General features: G+C 48.2%; 1 protein-coding gene across 1 annotated transcript in view; it reads left to right on the plus strand.

The window, feature by feature from the left end:
• The window catches only part of LOC124673485 (BTB/POZ and MATH domain-containing protein 1-like), a 15,118-nt gene extending 3,379 nt beyond the window's left edge, over positions 1-11,739 (plus strand). The window contains exon 3 of the mRNA XM_047209559.1: positions 11,674-11,739. Coding sequence (XP_047065515.1) covers positions 11,674-11,739 — 66 coding nt within the window. The remainder of the gene's footprint in view (positions 1-11,673) is intronic.
• Positions 11,740-16,194: the final 4,455 nt, after the last annotated feature.

Here is a 16,194-nt window from a genome sequence, read left to right on the forward strand (position 1 = left end):
ATGCAAGCGGGACTTTGAGGGTGTCCCGCACGGTCTCACATTTGTTTAGTGGGTGTTCCGCGGGAGCCTGCGCGCCGGTGCTCAGGATCTAACATATGCCTATCAATAGTTCAATACCCACATATATGTTTGCTACTGCCCACAAAACACACATGTGGCACACAACTGTGAACAAAATCAACAGTTACACGAGCGACCAAGCTGGCGGCAGCTGAGGAACACCAATACTGCCACCGGGTAGGGCAGTTCTCGGCCATCTTCCACTGGTAGAAAAAGGGGCTTTAGTTCCGGTTCGCAACTGCCATTAGTCGCGGTTGCGCAACCGGGACTAATGAAGCGCGACTAAAGGCTCCCCTTTAGTCGCGGTTGCTTACGAACCGCGACTAAAGGCACGTCCATGTGACCGCCAGCAGTCCGTCGGGGCGGAGGACCTTTAGTCGCGGTTCTCCTGGCCAACCGCGACTAAAGGCCTCCGCAGGTTTAGGGTTTTAGCCCCCCCCCCCCTAAATCTGGTTTATTTTTAGTTTGTAATTGTTTTATTTCTTTTATATATTTTTTTGTGTTTTATTTTAATTTTGAAGAAGTTTCAGTACACATATTCTATGGTACTATATACATGCATATGAATGTACAATTTCAAACAAATTTGAAATTAGAACCAAGAAAATTCAAGGGGAATATACAATATATATTCAATATCGGATGACCATATACAATTTTGAACAAGTTTCCATACATAATTTACTTCATCCACAGTTTTACGTTCTCGTAATAGTGTTCTCCTTTAGGATGGAGGACTCCCCTCATGAACCATCCTGCTAGTTCCTCTTGAAGTGGTCGGAAGCGAGCTTCTGGACTAAGCGTCTTCCGGAGGTTAATCCTCTTGACGTTGTTATCAGACGGCTGCCGCTCAGAGGTGTATCTCCGGATCATCTCACAAACATAGTATCTGATACGTCTCCGACGTATCGATAATTTCTTATGTTCCATGCCACATTATTGATGATATCTACATGTTTTATACACATTATATGTCGTATTTATGCATTTTCCGGCACTAACCTATTAACGAGATGCCGAAGAGCCAGTTGTTGTTTTCTGCTGTTTTTGGTTTCAGAAATCCTACAAAGAAAATATTCTCGGAATTGGACGAAATCAACGCCCAGGGTCCTATTTTTGCACGAAGCTTCCAGAAGACCGAGGGGGGAAGGAAGTGGGGCCACGAGGCGCCGACACAACAGGGCGGCGCGGCCCATGCCCTGGCCGCGCGGCCCTGGCGTGTGGGGCCCTCGTGTGCCCCCCCCCCCCCGCGTTGCCCTTCCGCCTACTTAAAGCCTTCGTCGCGAAACCCCCAGTACCGAGAGCCACGATACGGAAAACCTTGCGAGACGCCGCCGCCGCCAATCCCATCTCGGGGGATTCGGAGATCGCCTCCGGCACCCTGCCGGAGAGGGGAATCATCTCCCGGAGGACTCCTCACCGCCATGGTCGCCTCCGGAGTGATGAGTGAGTAGTTCACCCCTGGACTATGGGTCCATAGCAGTAGCTAGATGGTTGTCTTCTCCTCATGTGCTTCATTGTCGGATCATGTGAGCTGCCTAACATGATCAAGATCATCTATCTGTAATTCTATATGTTGTGTTTGTCGGGACCCGATGGATAGAGAATACTATGTTATGTTGATTATCAATCTATTACCTATGTGTTGTTTATGATCTTGCATGCTCTCCGTTATTAGTAGAGGCTCTGGCCAAGTTTTTGCTCTTAACTCCAAGAGGGAGTATTTATGCTCGATAGTGGGTTCATACCTCCATTAAATCCGGGACAGTGACAGAAAGTTCTAAGGTTGTGGATGTGTTGTTGCCACTAGGGATAAAACATTGATGCTATGTCCGAGGATGTAGTTATTGATTACATTATGCACCATACTTAATGCAATTGTCTGTTGTTTTGCAACTAAATACTGGAAGGGGTTCGGATGATAACCTGAAGGTGGACTTTTTAGGCATAGATGCATGCTGGGATAGCGGTCTATGTACTTTGTCGTAATGCCCAATTAAATCTCACAATATTCATCATATCATGTATGTGCATTGTTATGCCCTCTCTATTTGTCAATTGCCTGACTGTAATTTGTTCACCCAACATGCTATTTATCTTATGGGAGAGACACCTCTAGTGAACTATGGACCCCGGTCCATTCTTTTACATCGAATACAATCTGTTGCTATTGTTCTTTACTGTTCTTTGCAAACAATCATCATCCACACTATACATCTAATCCTTTGTTACAGCAAGCCGGTGAGATTGACAACCTCCCTGTTTCGTTGGGGCAAAGTACTTTGGTTGTGTTGTGCAGGTTCCACGTTGGCGCCGGAATCTCTGGTGTTGCGCCGCACTACATCCCGCCGCCATCAACCTTCAACGTGCTTCTTGGCTCCTCCTGGTTCGATAAACCTTGGTTTCTTTCTGAGGGAAAACTTGCCGCTGTGCGCATCATACCTTCCTCTTGGGGTTCCCAACGGACGTGTGCTGTACACGCCATCAGTATCCACATAGTATTCATATGCGAACCGTCTCCAAACCCTACGAGGCAAAGAAAATTGAATGAACAAGAGAGTTATTAGTTACTTGATATTAGGAAATGAACGAAATAGGCCGATCGATATAGAGCGCAAATGAATGAAAATAATTACTTTTGCATCATTCTTCTCATGTCGACCCAAAGCTTTGGATCCATATTCAGAGAGTCGATGACGAGAACTGAGGAGGTGTGAAATTGAATTACTAGCAGAATCCAGTGGAACCTACGGACACGATACATGCACAGTCATGCATAACTCATCGATTAGCCACATACCATGCATGGAGTAAACAAAAGATAATGTGCTTAAGACATAAACACTCACCCAAAATGGAAAGGAAATAGAATTTCACTTTTGAGTTGCTGCTTTGTAAGAAAAAGCCACAGGTCTTGCTCCACGTCGGCGGGGTGTTTTTCTAACACATATGCATTAACGATTTGTGGGTCAATGAACCCAACATCATGGATGTTCCTTATTCTGCATTCCCTAATCTTCATTCTGCATAATAGCGTACACAACAATATAGTTAGGACAATATATATATAGTGCAGGCAATGAACAAGATGGGGTAGAAATAAATCACTTACAGAACGTAGCAACTGATGATAGATTTGTCGAGCTCGCGCAGATTGAACAGCTGGAACAATTCACTCAGATGAACTGTTACATAGTAATGTTTGAAGTGATGCTCATGTCTAACTTCCGCATAAATATATTCTTTGGCGGCGTTATTTTTTATGTAACCCTTGTACCAACGTAGCAGATTTTGCATTTGTGGAGGTAGATCCTCTTCCTGCGCAGGCTCGACGAGAGGCCCATTCGGCACATATGTAATTGCTACCTCACTTATTGGCGCCTCCTCAAGGCCTAACACTGCACGAAGAGTCATACCGATCTGGGCCGCTTGTTCTCTGGCACCCGTTACAGTCATTCCCTGTGCTGCCGCAGCTGCTATGATTGTGGGGTCCATTAGTTCAGCATCCGGACCGGTGGCTTTCACTATGAGCGGGGGATCGATTGTTTACTTTGTTCCCCGAGATGGGCAACTCGTTTCCCGCTTTCTTTACTTTCTAATTCTTTCTCGGCCTCCTCCAAGGATTTCTTCTCCTGCTTCTCCGCCAACTCTTTCTTCTTCTTGAACATGGGTGCTTGCCTACGAAGTTCACGTGCATAGTCGTCAGGCAGATTCTTCGCGGCTTGGGACGGTGTGCTCAAAAATGACTTAGCCCACTTCTTTTGCTTGTCAGAAAATACTGGCTTGGGCTCGGGCTCTCTTTTCGCCTTCATATCCGCCTTCCATTTCTCATAATCAGCAGTCGTGGCCGCGTCAGTTTCCTCGGCACTACGTTCCCAAGGACTTGTGGGGAGAGGCTTCAGTGATGGCTCCGGTACCTTTGTGGTCTTAGGTACATAAGGGTCCGGGTTAATAGTCCAGGACTGCTTATGCTTCTTCGCCGGAGGTGGATTGGGGGGCGGCGTCTGATCACCCGCCGAACGAGGACTGGGGGCGGCGGCTGATCACCCGCCGGAGGTTGTGGACTGGGGGGCGGCGTCGGCTGACGTGAAGGAGGTGTAGGTGAACCACCACCACCACCACCGCCGCCACCGCCACCACCACCGGAGGGGCGTGGACTTGTTGGCCTTAGCGCCTCGCCTAGAAACTTGATAAACTTCTTTTTCCATAGAATGAACTGGCGCTTGACACCTCCAAGTCTTCTCTCCCCTTCGGGTGGAGCATAGTCAATATCCAGGTCCTCAAAACCCTGGGACTATGTCCTCCACCGTGACATGAGCATAGCCATCTTGAATGGGGTTGTTGTGGTGGAGTGCTCCAGATAAACATGGTAAAGCACTGCCGATGGCTACCTTCATGGACATGTTCCCAATTGGATAATGCAGATGATATTCTTTCATCTCCTTTACATCGTCCACGGGGTAGCGAGGAGGCTCCGGTGCAGTAATATCGATCGCCGGTGCATTAGCAGTAGCCGGCGGGGCCTCCGTGGAAGCCACGCTGCTTCTCCGCTGCGGCTTCCGAGATCCGCTGGATGATCTTCATGCGTCCCAGCTGCCGATCTTTCTTGTACTAGTATATTCAGGGTTTTCTTCATCTCATCGAATTCCGATGCCAACCGCGCCACAACATCTGCATCCCGATCCATCTTTCTCTTACGGCTTCTGTAACCAAACGGGTCATCGTCCTGGGAGAACCCTATTTTCCACGGAATGGCCCCCATGCCTCGTACACGTCCTCCGTGTTCAGGATTCCCGAGGGCTTTTGTCAGCGCGTCGTTCTCTCTGTTGAACTTGATCTTCCCCTGTTGAGCATCCCTCATTGCATCAATAAGGGCTTGGGTGGGTTTAAACGTTTTGTTCCGGTGAACACACGCCCCTGTCTCCGGGTGTAGCGTTCCCCCATGCCCGTACCACCAGCTTTTGGCCCTTGGGTCCCATCCCTCCGTACCTAGAGGGATTCCTCGCGCCCTCAGGTCGTTCTCCATCTTCTCCCACTTAGGCTCCGAAAGGCGATACCCTCCTGGCCCCATAATATGATTGTACTCCTTCTTAGCCGCATTTTCCTTATTTTTTTCGATATTTCAATGAACTACTCCGATTTATTTTGCCTCACAAATTTTGGCCAATCATCTTTCAGTTTCTCATATTGTCCTTTGAAATCCGGAGTCTTGTTCTGGTTGACATAGTCACGGGCTAGATTTTGCTTGAATTTTCGGAATGCGTCGGCCATCTTATGAAGAGCGAACTGTTTGACTAGCCTCCTCCTCTCCTTGTTTTCCGGAATCTTGTTACCCAATTCATCGAATTTGTTGTATTCCGGAGGTAGAACGAAATGTTCCATAAGATTTTTCAAGCAATATTTTTTTGTTCTCTTCTCAACAAAACTGAAACCAAGACGTGCCTTCTTTGCCTCATTCCACTCCTGGACGGTGATCGAGACGTTGTCTCTTACAACGGCTCCGCATTGGTTGATAAACTTGGTGGAGTTCTTGTGGGGCTCCAGCGGCTTGCCGGTTGCACTGACAACCTCGATGGTATATGTTTCTCCTTGTTTCAGCGTCTTGGTTGCGCCACGCTTTGACGACGTACTCGATTGTTTCGACGATCCGGCCGAGGGCTAAAATAAGAAAGAGAGTCGCGCGCGTTAGTACACACATATTTATTCAAATCAGTAAGTTTGTATCACCAGAGGCTCAATGTATATATATACCTCGCCGGAGGTGGTTGCTACTTGCAATTGAAGATCGTCGTTTATCGACGTTTCTTCGTCATCATCTCGCTGACGGCCTTCATCTTGACCGTCAAGGTTCAGATAAGAAGAGATATCCTCTTCTTCATCTTGTTTGGTCGGCACATAAAGAACATCGCCGTTTATGAGGCCCATTATATGTTCTTCAGCTTCCGGATCATAGTTGGCCATAATCGGGTCAGCTCTATCGTCCGCCATATGTCAGTCCTGAAAACATGTAGTAAAAACTAATTAATTAAGTGAAGAAGGGGGCGGTGGCGGTGGCGAAAGGGGGGCGGTGGCGGTGGCGGTGGCGAAAGGGCGGTGGCAAAGGGGAGTCCGACTACGACTTGGCCAGCGTTATCACATCTCTTCTACATATAAAGAGAGAGGGCGACGAGGGAGGCGAGAGGGGGGACGCGTATTAGATGTGTATATGCGGACGATCGACCTCGCCTCGCAGTGACCGTGTGACCGAGAGACCGCCGCAGTGACGGGGCGGCAGACGACGCGTCACGGAGAGGGAGGCGGAGGAGGACAGCGCTTCGCGTCGAGGGCGGCGAGGGTGGCGATCCTCTCTCTCGTAAAAAAACAAAAAAAAACCCGCGCTTATACGGAGGGGGCGGTGAGGGCCTCGCCGCCCCCTCCGTATAGACGCGGGGTCGGTGCGTTTACAAAATTAGCACTATTTTAAGTTTTCAAATTGTTAAGTTTACAAAATTTTAAGTCAATTTTGTTTAACAAATTAATTGTGAGTTCATGAAAAAAAAAACAAAAAAAGGGCCGCCGGTCGGCCCCTTCTCGCCTCTCCCTCTCCTCTCTCTGTAACGGCGTGCGGCGGTGCGGGCGGCGGGCGAGGGCGGCGCGGGCGGCGGGCGAGGGCGGCGAGGGCGGCGCGGGCGGCGGCCGCGCGCGGCGCGAAGTACACGGGCAGACGAGTGGCGCGGCGACGTACGGCGACGGCGAGCGCGGCGACGGCGCGGCGCTCTCGGGCAGCCTAACGGCGACGAGGGCGACGACGAGGGTGGGCGAGGACGGCGCGGCTGCAGGCGATCGGTTCGGCGGAGAAGAAGAGTGGCGCGGCGGTTCGCGCCACGCGAATTTATAGGGGGAACCCTTTAGTCGCCAGCTTTTTCGCCAGCTTTTTCGTTCCCGCGACTAAAGGGTTTTTCGCCAGCTTTTTCGTTCCCGCGCGCAAAGACCTTTAGTCGGTATTTTTCAAAATACTTTTCTTTTTCAAAATGTTAAAAATACATATAATATATCAATAAATTCAGAAAAATAAAACTAATTCATTTCAAAATCTTAAAATACAAATAATATATCAAAAAATTCAGAAAAATAAAACTAATTCAATTCAAAATCTTAAAAATACAAATAATATATCAAAAAATCAGAAAAATAAAACTAATTCAATTCAAAATCTTAAAAATACAAATAATATATCAAAGAATTCAGAAAAATGAAACTAATTCATTTCAAAATGTTAAAAATACAAATAGTATATCAAAAAATTAAGAAAAGTAAAACTAATTCAATTCAAAATGTTAAAAATACAAATAATATATCAATAAAATCAGAAAAATCCAATTTCTTCCCTCATCTGTCTTCCTGCCCCCCGCTTCCCACCAGTTCTTCCCGGCCACCTCTGTCTTTCCACAAGTTTTCCTCGGCCCGTCTTCCCGCCAGTTCTTTCCCGCATATGTCTTCCCGCCATTTCTTCACGCCTCTGTCTTCCCGCCTCTGTCTTTCATGGGCTTGCAGGAAAAAATTCCGAGGCGCAACTTCCGAAGATGTCGTAGGGCGTGTAAACCAACGACATCTTCGAGAAGTTGCGCCACGGGAGATTTTCCAACCCTTTACCCAACACTGTTAGAGGAGATGGAGTCTTTCACGGGCCTGCAGGAAAATTTTCCCGAGGAGCAACTTCCGAAGATGTCGTAGGGCGTGTGCACCGACGACATCTTCGAGAAGTTGCGCCACGGGAGATTTTCCAACCCTTTACTCCGTCCATGGGGATGAAACTCTCCCTACCTGCTAGGTTGGCTTGTTGGTCTTCTTGCCAAGGCGTATCGATGCTCCTTTTATAGGCACGGCGCCGCTTCTGCTTTGTCTTGTTCCTCCGATAGGGCGTCGTGCGCTACATGCTTTATCTCATCGAGCAGTGCGTCCACCCACGCGTCCTTATCCTGCCGATAGCTTTAGTCACGGTTGCACCCTCCAGCCGGGACTAAAGCTTACCCAAACGTCCTTATCCCACCGACAATTTTCTTAGATGAAACAAAAATCACATTTAGTCCCGGTTGCACCCACCAGCCGGGACTAAAGCTTACCCAGACGTGCTTATCCCACCGACAGTTTTGTTAGATGATACAAGACCACCTTTAGTCCCGGTTGCACCCACCAGCCGGAACTAAAGCTTACCCAGACGTGCTTATCCCACCGACAGTTTTGTTAGATGATACAAAACCACCTTTAGTCCCGGTTGCACCCACCAGCCGGGACTAAAGGTTAGATGACCAGCTCTGGATTCCTCTTCTTCCCGCCATTTCTTCCCTGTCTTCCCGCCACTTTCTTCCCGCCTCCTGTCTTCCCGCTCCCATTTTTCCCGCCATTTCTCACTACATATATGTAGCCCGGCTTGGCCAGCATTATCACATCTCTACAATCTATCATCACTCTCTCATGGCTTCCACCGCACCCACTCTAACCTACCAGCAGGTGGAGGAGCTTTGTGCCTCGAACTACCCTTGCCCACCGGGCTACCGCGTCCCCGCCGACTGGAGCCTAAGCGCCGGAGGCGTGCCGGTCCCTCCCGTCCCTCAGGGTACTGCGTGCCGGGCGGCCATCACGAACCACTACTACCTCGATCTCACGCCGGAGCAGCGGATGAATCCACGCTGGCATCCCGATAACCAGCATATTTGGGACACCTTCTTCATCAATCGGCGTGACAGGGCGCTCGCCAGGTATGAGGAGGACGGTCTGCCTCCTGGGAACTTCCACGAGGCCGGCCGTCGGCTATGGTGGTACGGCCGGACTCTACAGAGCGTCATGGACTACATCACGGCCGGCGATATCCCCCGCCTGCGCTACCCTCAGTTCGAGCCACGAGCGCCGCCCGACGACAGCGACGACAACGGCGGCAACTTAGAAGGCGACGACTACCAGTACAACGGCGGCGACTATGAAGACTACGAGTATGCATATTATACGCCTAGGCAGGAGTATGACTAAGTCACTCCAAATTTCATGTATCATCAGTGGTATATATGGCATGGCCAATCAATTTCGGCAATGCTAGATCCACCAAATCCCATGCAATTACGGCTCCTCTAGTCCTTTTCCCATCATGCATGGATGCGTTCTTATTTCTATCTTATCGATGATAACCTGATTGGCAGACGCGTCCATATGGATCATCCTGCAGCTTCATGTATGCATATTATACGCCTAGGCAGGAGTATGACTAAGTCACTCCAAATTTCATGTATCATCAGTGGTATCTCGAATCAATCGAATCATTCGAAAATGGACACCAAACACATCACAGATAATATAATTCACATGATCCATTCAACAAAGTTTGGTACAATAAATTATTACACATCATTTCTTCCCTTGTGTCCCCGCTTGCTTACGATTGGGCCGTATCCATGGAGCATCCTCATCATTTAACTTAATGCTTGGGTCGGTGTTCACTTTGAAGGGCGGAATTTCACCAAACATATTATAATGTTCCGACATGTCTGTCTTGTCCTCCACTCCCACGATGTTTCTTTTCCCTGAAAGAACAATGTGGCGCTTTGGATCATCGCATGATGTACTGATCGTTTTCTTATCTTTTCGTTTCCTCGGTTTACTACTCATGTCCTTCACATAGAAAACCTGAGCGACATCTTTCGCTAGGATGAATGGTTCGTCAAGGTAACCAAGATTGTTGAAATCCACCATTGTCATTCCGTATTGCTGGTCCACCTTTACCCCACCTCATGTTAGCTTGAACCATTTGCACCGGAACAAAGGGACTTTAAAGGAGGGTCCATAGTCAAGTTCGCATATCTCCTCTATATAACCATAATATGTGACCTTTTGCCCATTCTCGGTTGCTGCATCAAAGCGGACACCACTGTTTTGGTTGGTGCTCTTTTTATCTTGGGTGATCGTGTAAAATGTATTCCCATTTATCTTGTACCCTTGGAAAGTCGTTATAGTAGAAGATGGTGTCTTGGCCAACATGTACAGCTGATCTCCAACATCATTGTCATTCATTAAATGTTTTCTCAACCAACTGCCGAAAGTCTCCATGTGGGCCTTCCTAATCCAGGATTCAGGCTTCCCGGGGTTGTCCGAGCGTAAAATATTCTTGTGTTTCTCAAAGTACGGAGCCACCAAGCTTGAATTGGTCAGAACTGTGTGGTGTGCTTCAGTCATAGAATGGCCGTCCATACATATCGTTGATTTCCTTCCGATCGTGCTTTTTCCACTTAGTCTTCCCTCGTGCCGCGATCGAGGAAGACCAATCGGCTTAAGGTCAGGAACAAAGTCAACACAAAACTCAATTACCTCCTCATTTCCATAGCCCTTGGCAATGCTTCCTTCTGGCCTAGCACGGTTACGAACATATTTCTTTAATACTCCCATGAACCTCTCAAAGGGGAACATATTGTGTAGAAATACAAGACCGAGGATGGAAATCTCTTCGACTAGGTGAACCAGGAGTTGAGTCATAATATTGAAGAAGGATGGCGGGAACACCAACTCGAAACTGACAAGACATTGGACCACATCGTTCTGTAGCCGTGGTAGATCTTCTGGATTGATTACCTTCTGAGAGATTGCATTGAGCAATGCACATAGCTTCACAATGGCTACTCGAACATTTTTCGTAGGAGCCCCCTCAAAGCAATCGGAAGCAATTGCGTCATAATCACGTGGCAGTCGTGAGACTTCAGGTTTTGGAACTTTTTGTCCGCCATGTTTATTATTCCCGTTATATTTGACGAGAATCCAGACGGGACCTTCATACTGCTCAGGCATTCGAAAAAGATGACCTTCTCTTCTTTGGTAAGAGTGTAGCTGGCACGACCTTGAAACCATTCCGGATGCTGGTTATCAGGGTCTTTCAAACGTTGATGGTCCTGCCGTGCTTCCGTTGTATCATTTGTCTTCCCATACACGCCCAAGAAGCTTAGCAGGTTCACGCAAGTATTCTTCGTAACATGCATCACGTCGATTGCAGAGCGGACATCTAGGACTTTCCAATATTCTAGCTCCCAAAATATAGATTTCTTCTTCCACATGGGTGCGTGCCCGTCAGCTCCTCGCGGAACCGATTGTCTGCACAGGACCCTTTCCAAAGATGACTTTCAAATCCTTGACCATATCAAATACCTCCGCACCAAGTACGTTCCGCAGTGCTTCGGCCGGTGATCCGCCTTGCCGTTGAAATGCTTGCCTTTCTTTCTTACGTTATGATATCGGTGAAGAAATCGACGATGCCCCAGGTACACGATCTTCTTACAATTTGGCAAATACACACTTTCAGTCTCATGAAAGCAGTGCGTGCATGCATTGTATCCCTTATTTGTCTGTCCCGATAGGTTACTAAGATCAGGCCAATCGTTGATGGTTACGAAAAGCAACGCTCGTAGGTCAAATTCCTCTTCTTTGTGCTCATCCCACACACGTACACCAGGTCTGCCCCACAACTGTAAAAGTTCATCAACTAATGGCCTTAGGTACACATCGATGTCGTTGCCGGGTTGCTCACAAGTGTCTACGAGATTCAAGGCATAGCCCCAGATACAAGTTTCTCCGTGAAGATGAACTATCCTATTACAGGAAGTAGCCGCCGCCGTCGTCCTTCGTGATCCTCTGGATGTCGTCCTCGACAGCAACCCGCTGTAGTCTTGTAGTAGGGGCAAGAGACGGGGGGCCTCACTTGGTCCACTCCGGCCCACAGTGGCGACGGTTGGGCCTGATGTTCCTCGAGGGCCTTGTGGGTCGTAACACTAGACCCGTGTTGTCTTCACCCTGTGCGGCAGTAGAAGAGCTGCTAACATCCCTCCCTCCTTGAGCTATGGCTTGCCCCCAAGCCACTGAATCAGGGAATCTTGTCTGCAGCTCGACTTTATCTTCCCAGGTGATGTCCAGCTCGCAATCTGGAGGCCACTGCACTTGCACTTGTTCCCGCCGGCCAGTCGGCGTCTGCCGCCAGCGATGTGCCAATATCTTCACAGGGTTGTAGACACGGTCAGTATTATCAGGAAGCTTAGTGGCAATGGGCGTACCTGGTTTTAGAACCTTGCGCAGCTGGGAGACGTGAAATACTGGGTGTACTTTTGATCCCTGGGGCAGAGCGACCTCATAAGCAACTGGGTTAATGATTTTGATCACACTGTATGGTCCGAAGTAGCGGAAAGCCAACTTCTGGTTGGAGCGGCGCAGCACTGACGACTGCACATAGGGTTGTAGTTTGACAAACACTTCATCCCGCAGCTAGAACTTGCGCTCTGTCCTCTTCTTGTCAGCTTGGTTCTTCATATATTGTCTGGCTCGGTGCAGATTCTGTTGCAGCACTAGTTGAATGTGTTTGCGTTCATCCAACCATTCCTCAAGAGAAGGTGCAGAACAGGTGTAGCTGGAATCTAGCCCCCAATGCCTTGGCTCATGGCCATACAGTGCAACAAATGGTGACATTTGTATTGCCGAATGGTAGCTAGTATTATACCAGTACTCTGCAAATGCCAGGTATTGACTCCATTTGGTAGGGCAGGCATGTGTAAAGCATCGGAGATAGATCTCGAGGCACTGGTTGACGCGCTCAGATTGCCCATCCGTTTGCGGATGATATGCGGAACTCATTCTCAACTCGCTACCTAGCAATTGAAAGAGCTCTTTCCAGAATCTACTTGTAAAGATAGGGTCTCTGTCGGAAATCATTACCTTAGGGAGGCTGTGTAGTTTGAAGACATTGGTCATATACGCTGCTGCTACTTTAGCTGCTGTAAATGGGTGGTGGAGCGGAATGAAGTGTGCATAACGAGTATACTTGTCGACTACGACCATAATGCTGTTGGCAGTTCCAGATGTCGGGAGTCCCTCGATAAAATCCATCGTTACTGTCTGCCATGCAGCGTCCGGTGTGGGTAGTGGCTCAAGGAGACCCGGGTATTTGCTTCTGTCTGGCTTTGCCTGTTGGCAGATGAGGCAAGTTTGCACGAACTCCTTAGTTTGCTTTTTCATTTTTGGCCAGGCAAAGAGGCGTCGAAGACGTGCATAGGTAGCTGGGAACCCTGAATGGCCACCAATCTTGCTTGCATGGAAAGCAGCTAGAATTTTCTGTTGTATTTCTGGTGAGCCACCTAGCCAGATTCGCTTGCGGAAATACAACAAGTTATTCAGCCATGAGAATCTTCCCTTAGGATCAGGTCCTTGTTGCAGCTTGCGAATCCAGTTGAGGGCATGTTTGTTCTGGGCATAACTAGCTTGCACCTCGTCGAGCCAAACTGGTTGCACTTCTGTGATAGTGTTTAATGTCGCTATTTCTGGGTGCTGCCGGCGAGAAAGGGCGTCAGCGGCTCTATTCTCTGGACCTTTGCGGTAGCAAATTTTGAATTGGAGCCCCAGGAGTTTGGTAAAAGCTTTTTGCTGCCAGACAGTTGTTAGTCGTTGTTCCTCCAAGTGTACCAGACTTTTCTGGTCTCTGCGTATCAAGAATTCTTGATGTTGTAAGTATGCTCTCCACTGCTCAACTGCCATCAGAATTGCGATACACTCTTTCTCATATGTGGAGAGGCCACGGTTTTTGGGGCTGAGAGGTTTACTCATATAGGCGATTGGGTGTCCATCCTGTTGCAATACTGCACCCACTCCTGTGTCACAGGCGTCCGTGTCAATCACGAACTTTCTACTGAAGTCAGGTAACTTAAGCACAGGTGCCTCGACTAAACTTTGTTTCAGTAATTGGAAAGCTTCTTCTGTGGCCTATGTCCAGAGAAAGGGGGTATTCTTTTTCAGCAGATTAAAGAGGGGTCTGGCAATTATACCAAAGTGCTTGACGAATTTTCGGTAATACCCAGCTAAGCCTAAGAAGCTTCTCACATCCTTGCTGGATGTGGGAGTGGGCCATTTAGCCACTTTGATGATCTTGTCAGGGTCAAAAGAAACACCGGTACTGTTGATGGTGTGACCCAAGTATGCTATCTGCTGCTGCCCGAATGCACATTTAGACTTCTTCACTTTCCAATCATCTTTCTTGAGGAGTTGCAGTACTTGGTTCAGGTGCAGAATGTGCTCTGGAAGGCTACGACTGTATACCAAGATATCATCAAAAAATACCACTACACATTTCCTGAGCAACGGCTGCAAAGTATCATTCATTGCGCCTAAGAAGGTTGCCGGTGCTCCGGCCAGTCCGAAGGGCATAACTGTGTACTCCCAATGACCTGCATGAGTTTGGAATGCTGTCTTAAACTCCTCGCCAGGCGCCAGCCGAATTTGGTGATAGCCGGCCCTCAAATCCATTCTAGAGAACCAACATGCTCCTGACAGCTCGTCAAGCAGCTCGTCGATCACGGGGACTGGAAATTTGTGAATGACTGTCATGGAATTTAGGGCACGGTAGTCGATACATAGACGCCAGGTGCCGTCCTTTTTCTTGACAAGGATTGCTGGGGAGGAGAATTGGCTGGTGCTGCGTTGTATAATCCCAGCTTCAAGCAATTCTTGCACTTGTTTGTCAATCTCCGACTTGAGTTCAGGTTTGTGACGGTATGCACGTGTGTTGACTGGTTGTGCGCCCTGAATCAGGGGAATCTTGTGGTCACAGGCTCGCCGAGGTGGTAAGCCTGTAGGTTCCTCAAAAACCTCTGAGAACTGGGCTATCACTGACTGAATCTCTGCTGGTGTTATTTCTTCAGTTCTGGTATCCTCATTCAGAGAATAAACATGGATGAGATGTGCCACAGATCCCTGTCGACATATTGTTGCCAATTCATCCGCTGAGATGGCTTCACACTGAATTTGGTGGTTACGGTGCCCTTGCAGTAATACTTCTCCCTCGGTTGTCTGCATAGTTAAAGTCTTTTCTACCCAGTCGATATGAGGGTTGTGCTTCTCCAGCCAATCCATGCCTAAGATGACATCAAAGGCGCCCAGTGTAATTATCTTGAGGTCAGTGTGGAATTGATGCCCTTGAGATGACCATTGGCATTTAGGTATATATTCTGAACAGCGCTGTTGTGACCCATCTGCGACGTTGACACGGCAAGCAGTTGGCAGAGGTTGACTAGCATTTAGCTTAGAGGCCAACTGTCGGTTGATGAAAGAGGTAGAACTCCCTGAGTCAACTAGCAGCAAGACTTCATGGTTGTTAATGAAAGCTTGAAGTTGAATCACGCCAGAAGTTCCTGCCGATAACCCTGTAAGTGCATGGATTGAGATGGAACATGCTGTTTCTACTCCTTCCGAACTAGAATCTGGACCCTCAACTCCTGTGAGCTCTTCCTGAGAAAACATCGCCCACAATTCCTCGACAATGTGCATCTGTACACTGGATGGGCACACATGCTCATGACCCCATTTCTCACCACATTTAAAACAGAGGCCCTTAGCTCTGCGGTAATTTCTCAAGGCAGTTATCTTGTCCTGGTTGGTACTGCTACATGCTGAGTCCATTCCCCTACTGTCAACTGATTTGCTTGAAGGGCTTGGTGTTGCAGATGACACCGATTTTGCTGGGAAGCGAAGATAACGGTGTTCAATCTGCCTTGGGGGTGACACGGCTTCTCCCTCTGCAACCTCCTCTTGGAGCAGCGCCAGTGAGCATGCAGTATCCAGGTCCGTAGGTCTTTGCACCATGACCACGGAACGGATATCAGCCCGGAGTCCCTCAATAAAACGAGTCAAGAAATAATATGGGTGAGTTGTGTCTGAATAAGAAACTAGGTGATTCATAAGGACATCAAATCTTTCTATGTAATCTGCCACAGTGCTAGTTTGCTTAATGGTGTAGAATTGCCTAATAAGCAACTGGTGACGATCCCTTCCAAACCTAGTGCACAACAAAGATGTGAATGAAATCCAATCTAGAGATGCTATTTTCTTCCTAACAGATTGCAACCAAATACCAGCCGCCCCTGAGAAATGCAAAATGCCCATGGTGACCCAATATGACTCATGAATCGCGAACATAGCGAAATACTGCTCCGCTAATGTTACCCAGAGGTTAGGGTTGTCGCCGGTAAATGGTGGAAATGGGAAGTTGGGAGAATTGGAACCTAGACCCGCTAAAATTTGGCTGCTAACAAGTTGCATGTCTGAATCATTGGTTGTTGGTGTCTGGAGGAAGTGCGTACCCTT

The sequence above is a fragment of the Lolium rigidum genome, chromosome 7, assembly GCF_022539505.1.
Source record: "Lolium rigidum isolate FL_2022 chromosome 7, APGP_CSIRO_Lrig_0.1, whole genome shotgun sequence".
In the NCBI taxonomy this organism is placed as follows: domain Eukaryota; kingdom Viridiplantae; phylum Streptophyta; class Magnoliopsida; order Poales; family Poaceae; genus Lolium; species Lolium rigidum.